General features: G+C 45.0%; 1 protein-coding gene across 1 annotated transcript in view; it reads left to right on the top strand.

Annotated features, from left to right (window-relative positions):
• The window catches only part of slc12a1 (solute carrier family 12 member 1), an 11,833-nt gene that overhangs the window by 2,377 nt on the left and 3,414 nt on the right, over nucleotides 1–6,042 (top strand). Inside the window, exons 4-20 of the mRNA XM_037980054.1 lie at nucleotides 455–550; nucleotides 1,376–1,515; nucleotides 1,594–1,704; nucleotides 1,780–1,891; nucleotides 1,978–2,105; nucleotides 2,210–2,294; nucleotides 2,678–2,835; nucleotides 2,911–3,018; nucleotides 3,100–3,223; nucleotides 3,426–3,527; nucleotides 3,607–3,762; nucleotides 3,841–3,940; nucleotides 4,050–4,161; nucleotides 4,341–4,481; nucleotides 4,826–4,932; nucleotides 5,011–5,093; nucleotides 5,764–5,889. Coding sequence (XP_037835982.1) covers nucleotides 455–550; nucleotides 1,376–1,515; nucleotides 1,594–1,704; nucleotides 1,780–1,891; nucleotides 1,978–2,105; nucleotides 2,210–2,294; nucleotides 2,678–2,835; nucleotides 2,911–3,018; nucleotides 3,100–3,223; nucleotides 3,426–3,527; nucleotides 3,607–3,762; nucleotides 3,841–3,940; nucleotides 4,050–4,161; nucleotides 4,341–4,481; nucleotides 4,826–4,932; nucleotides 5,011–5,093; nucleotides 5,764–5,889 — 1,989 coding nt within the window. The remainder of the gene's footprint in view (nucleotides 1–454; nucleotides 551–1,375; nucleotides 1,516–1,593; nucleotides 1,705–1,779; nucleotides 1,892–1,977; nucleotides 2,106–2,209; nucleotides 2,295–2,677; nucleotides 2,836–2,910; nucleotides 3,019–3,099; nucleotides 3,224–3,425; nucleotides 3,528–3,606; nucleotides 3,763–3,840; nucleotides 3,941–4,049; nucleotides 4,162–4,340; nucleotides 4,482–4,825; nucleotides 4,933–5,010; nucleotides 5,094–5,763; nucleotides 5,890–6,042) is intronic.

The following is a 6,042-nucleotide window of genomic DNA, read 5'->3' as shown; positions in this document are numbered from 1 at the left end:
AAGCTAAAATGAGCAGAACGGTGGCTAAAAGCTAAAATGAGCAGAATGGTGGCTAAAAGCTAAAATGAGCAGAATGGTGGCTAGAAGCTAAAATGAGCAGAACGGTGGCTAGAAGCTAAAATGAGCAGAACAGTAGCTAGAAGCTAAAATGAGCAGAACGGTGGCTAGAAGCTAAAATGAGCAGAAGAAGACAAAATCAGAACCAGCAGCTGAAGCTGATTTCAAAGAGAAAAATGTTCTGAAGGAACTGCAGATAAATTTTATTTTAAAAGTTACAAAAAGCCGAAGCCAAAGCATCCATCTACAGAAGGAGCTGAACGTTTTATAAACAGCTAAATGAGCTCAAAGTCTGCAGAAGAAAAGAGTGAATTCTGAGTTAAGATGCTTCACTGATAAAGCATCACCACCTTAATGAATAAACACTAACGACAGCCGTCTTACCTTCGTTCTGCAGGTCTGGGCATCGTGGTCATCGCTCTCAGCTGCGTGGTCACCATCATCACGGGCCTCTCCATGTCGGCCATCTGCACGAACGGCGTGGTCAGAGGAGGTAGGCACATCTAGCTTCACATATTGACCCAGCTCTCGTTCCTAACCAACCCCAGCAGGTAAAACATTATTTATGAAATATCATCTTAGATAAGACAGAATGTCTCAGGGACAAAAGAAGCAGAAGGACAGTGTTTGTAGATAAAGCCTCTCACCTCTTGATGCTTCGTTCCTGCTTTTACAGCTTTCCCTGACATAAAATCAATCAATCAGTGATGTGGTGATTAATCATCCACCACAGATATCAGAGCTGAGATGAACTCTGATAACAGCTTTCTGATCAAACACGTGATTACCGAACACTCCCTACAAGACGAGGAAACTAAAAGTCAGAATGTTTAAAATTTCTTCAGCTGAATAATTACAACTTAAAACAGGTGCAAAAACTTAGATTTAAATCACTTTATGATAAAAGACTGATTGTTATTTGGTTTGAGTCAAACCGATTCAGGATTAAATCCGTCTTTTCTAACCTGCAGGACAGAAAGTAACAGCCGTACCATCACCACATCATCGTATTTATTATTAATAAGAATCACCTTCATTTCTGCATCAGGATTCACACAGAATACCACAAAAACAAACTAAAACTGAACAAAAACCTGATGTTTTATAAATATGTCAGTCCCAAACATCATTACTTTTTGTGTTTAAAAACTTTTTCTTCCACATTTAAAATATTTTCCTGCAGTGTGTTTTCAAGGAGACACTAAATCCACACCAAACTGGTCCTTGTTTTCAGCGTTTTGTGTTGTTCTGATAAAAGCAGGACAGTCTGTGGATGTTGTGCCTCACAGGAAGAAAGTGAAACGGGTTTGTGTTTCAGGGGGAGCCTACTACCTGATCTCCCGCAGCCTGGGCCCAGAGTTCGGCGGCTCCATTGGGCTCATCTTTGCCTTTGCCAACGCCGTGGCTGTAGCCATGTATGTGGTGGGGTTTGCAGAGACCGTGGTGGATTTACTGAAGGTGTGGCATCTTATTTTGATGAGTTACTGAAGAACTGACCATGTATCTACCCTAACTTCATGTATTCGTTGCTCTCAGGAGTACGCGTCTCTGATGGTGGATGAAATAAACGACATCAGAATCATCGGCTGCATCACCGTTGTGCTGCTTTTGGGGATTTCGGTTGCTGGAATGGAATGGGAAGCGAAGGTGAGCAATGATCCTTCTGCTTGTTGGTTCTGTCCAAACTTGGCTTTAATCTCCATCATTGTTTGCTCCCATCAGGCCCAGATTGTTCTGCTGATCATCCTGCTGGTGGCCATCGTCAACGTGTTCGTAGGAACAGCCATTCCTGCAACTGCTGACAAAAAATCTAAAGGCTTCTTTGGTTATCAGTGTAAGACACTTTTTAAAACAAACAAAATTCACTCGTTTTCTCTGCCTTTCTAAATATTTCTTGTTTCTTCTTCCTGTCATTTACAGCCAACATCTTCATGGAAAACTTCCCACCTGCTTTTAGAGACGGGGAAACTTTTTTTTCAGTGTTTGCCATATTTTTCCCCGCGGCAACGGGAATCCTGGCTGGAGCCAACATCTCTGGAGATTTACGGGTAAAATCTGAAAACATGACGAGGTATCATTTACCTCCTGGAGAACAGAAGCTTCAAAAGAGATTTAGATTTAGATTTTCTGACAGAGATCTGTTGTTTTACAGGACGCTCAGGCTGCCATTCCCAAAGGCACGTTACTTGCCATCGTGATCACTGGGATCACTTACCTCGGAGTGGCTCTTTGTGTCTGTAAGTGTAGGACTCTTTAAAACAAACTTTTATCATGATTGGTCGATTAGTCCCCTAACGGACAACATCTCGGTGTCAAGGTTTGTTTCACAAAGATGCAGAAATCTAATCAGATCAACTTCATTTATGAAACACATGAGACCTAAGATGGATCTTTGAGGAGCTCCAGAACTGACAGGAGCTGCAGAGAACAAGTGAATTTCCTAAATTGTCAGATAGAAAGCTGTGAAGGACAGAAGAACAAACTGTTAAAACAGATTTACAATCTGTGTGAAACTTCTTCACCAATCAAAGCTTTTTACACTTCTGTAAAACATTTTGTCATTAAGGTTGTCACAGAAACCAACTGAGCGGTGCATCTTTTTCTTCCTTTAATCGTTCAGCTGCTACTGTTGTCCGAGACGCCACGGGAAACACGACGGACATCATAAACTCCAGTTCTTTCTGTAACGGCTCTGCTGTATCCGCCTGTGAACTTGGTTATAACTTCTCCTCCTGCGCAACACAAACCTGTAAATTTGGCTCAATGAACAACTTCCAGGTATGAAAGCCGTCTGAAGGCCTCCTGTATGGAAGGTGTCGATGTTCTTGCATGTCTAACCCTCCTGCGGTCCAGGTGATGACCATGGTGTCCGGGTTCGGACCTCTCATCACGGCAGGAACCTTCTCAGCCACGCTCTCCTCGGCTCTGGCCTCCCTCGTTAGCGCTCCCAAAGTCTTCCAGGCAAGTCTCTTTATTTTAATCTGCTTCAGTGAGAATGTAAATTATGTTGCTCCTGTAACTTCATTGGTGTCCTCCCCTCAGGCTCTGTGCAAAGACAACATTTACAAAGCTCTGCACTTCTTCGCCAAAGGCCACGGGAAGAACAACGAGCCGATCCGTGGCTACATCCTGACATTCATCATTTCTGTGGCCTTCATCCTCATCGGTGAGCTCAGCTAGAACAACTCAGAGTTTATCACCAAACATGGACTCTCAGAGGATCGTTCAGATGAAAACCAGAAGAAGAACAACAACTTTAGTTTGTTTTAGTTATCAGAAAACACCAAGAGTCTTTCCAGAAACATGAACGAGTCTTTTGTCTAATAAAAACTGGAAAGACTCAAAAGATTTGATGTTGCTTTTTGTAGGAAATCTGAACACCATCGCTCCGATCATCTCCAACTTCTTCCTGGCATCTTATGCTCTCATTAACTTCTCCTGCTTCCACGCGTCCTACGCCAAGTCTCCAGGTGAGTTTCCATCAGCCGGACATGAGAAATGTTCTGACTCTGAACCGGACTCAGTCCTGTCTCCTGATGCTGTTGTCAGGCTGGAGACCAGCGTATAAATACTACAACATGTGGCTGTCCCTGCTGGGCGCTCTGCTCTGCTGCGTCGTCATGTTCGTCATTAACTGGTGGGCCGCTCTGCTCACGTACGGGATTGAGATTCTGCTGTACGTCTACGTCACGGTGAAGAAGCCAGGTGAGCTCCGGCTCGTGCACGGAGGTCCTGCAGCGATCCCCGCGTGTTGGAGGCTCTAACCTGTGGCTTTCTCTGCAGACGTGAACTGGGGCTCGTCCACGCAGGCCGTGACCTTCGTGAGCGCAGTCAGCAACGCTCTGTCTCTGGCCGGGGTCGAAGATCACGTCAAGAACTTCAGGTTAGACCGGAACCATTTTAGAACCTGGGGAAGGCGACTCTCTTGTTACCGTGACCGTGCCCGTAGTTTTCTGTGGAAACTTGTCATATCAGTCCTGTTTCTTCGCCAGGCCGCAGATCTTGGCTCTAACAGGGTCAGCTCAGTCCAGACCGGCTCTCCTGGACCTGGCCCACTGCTTCACCAAGAACTACGGACTCTGTCTCACCTGTGAAGTCTTTGTTGTAGGTCATTCACAGATATCTGCACATGTAGGCACGTTTACTGAAACGTCTTAGAGTCCAGAGCTGCACATGAAGCACTTCCTGATCCTGAAAAACTGCAAACTGTCAGGGTCTGTCTGCTGAAAATCACTGAAATGTGTGGGAGATTTTTAAAGGTTTTGTCTTTGTGGCCCTCCCAGGGCCCGAGATCGGAGACGCTGCAGGGGATGAACGCTGGGATGGAAAGGAACCAGCTGTATCTGAATAAAACCAAACGGAAAGCGCTTTATGCTGCTGTGACCTGCGACGACTTCAGGGAAGGAACTGAGAGTCTGCTGCAGGTGAGCGGTCCGAACGCTGAGTCAGGCTTTCTGCAGCCATTGTTCTGCTGTTTTCAGCTCCTCAGCCTCTGTTTTAACTTGAACAGCTCAGTTTTAGCTTCTCTAAATGCCAGCAGTCATTCAGCGCTCAGTTTGTCTACATTAATCTGAGAGGGAGAAGAAACAAACGTAAAGTTTCAGCTGCGACTCTGGCCTCGGCCTGTCAGAAGGATCTTGGTGTGAAGAAGAGCGTTAAAACCAGGACTGCTTCCTTCACTCACACAGATGTTAAACCTGCTGGCTCACAGGACGCTCTGATGAAGGTTTTCAGGCTGATGTGGCTTTTTCTGAATGTTTCCTCTCAGGCTTCTGGTCTCGGCCGCATGAAGCCAAACACGCTGATGATCGGCTTCAAGAGGAACTGGAGGACAGCAGGAGCAGACAAAGTCCAGAGTTATGTGGGGATTCTGCAGTAAGTCCCACAGCAACATGAATAAACCTGAAAACAAACCCATTCTGAGTCCTAAAGAGCTGCTCGTCTCTGTGACAGTGACGCTTTTGACTTTGAGTACGGGATGGTGATGCTGAGGATGAACCAGGGACTCGATGTGTCTCATCTTGTCGAGGCAGAAGGTCCGTATATCAAGTTTCCTTCCTCAAAAACAAACCTTCAGGCAAAACCAAAGATCCACAGAGATGCACACAGATGGTTTATAAAACCGAGCTGTCTCAAGTGGAAATAAAAAGTTATAAACTGCTGATTTACTCTAAAAGCTGATTATTACAGATAAACTCATATTTATTGGGTAAATAAAGTGAAATGGAAGAACAGGACAGTGTAGGTACAATAAGTAATAAGTTTAATATTAATAATAAACCCAGCAGAACTTCAGGACTTCCTGTTGTAAAAATCTGATGTAAAAACTGCAGAAGAAACAGAAAGATTATGGAAATAAGAGGAGTTTGTTGCAAAACCTTTGGGAGGTTTAGATACATCCAAAGTTAGACAGCGATGATGTCCACACTAAGTCAGAGTCTGTGAGGACAATCTTTACAGTATTCAGTGAGTTTAGTCTCCGTCGTACGATGTTCTGCTACCAAAGGTCAGAGCTCTCTGGTCCTGATGTGAACGTGAACTGAATTATGATGAAGCTGAAGAATAATGGAGGAATAGTAATCATGGCGCTTTAATTATTAAGGAAAGGAGCAAAACAGTTCAGAGGCAAAATATTTCAGCTAAAAGCAGTTTCGTTCCCCCACTGTAAACATCCGCAGCCTCTGATTGGCTGATTGTGTGTTTCAGAGGAAATGCTGAAGGCGGCGAAGGAGCAGCAGGCTCTGGATAATGAGATGATCCCGAACGGAGGGAAAATGAAAGGACTCTTCAGGAAGTCCAGGAATTCTTCCCAGCAAGTGCTCACAACCAGAGGTACTCATCTGAAGATGTTTACTGCAAAGGTCCGATCAGCTGCTGGTGTTTCTGCACACACACACACTCCTCCACACACACACCCCCACACACACTCCTCCACACACACACCCCCACACACACTCCTCCACACACACACCCCCACACACACTC

This window comes from Kryptolebias marmoratus, linkage group LG15, assembly GCF_001649575.2.
Source record: "Kryptolebias marmoratus isolate JLee-2015 linkage group LG15, ASM164957v2, whole genome shotgun sequence".
In the NCBI taxonomy this organism is placed as follows: Eukaryota; Metazoa; Chordata; class Actinopteri; order Cyprinodontiformes; family Rivulidae; genus Kryptolebias; species Kryptolebias marmoratus.
Note: the sequence above shows the minus strand (reverse complement) of the source record. Positions and strands in the feature narration are given on the sequence as shown.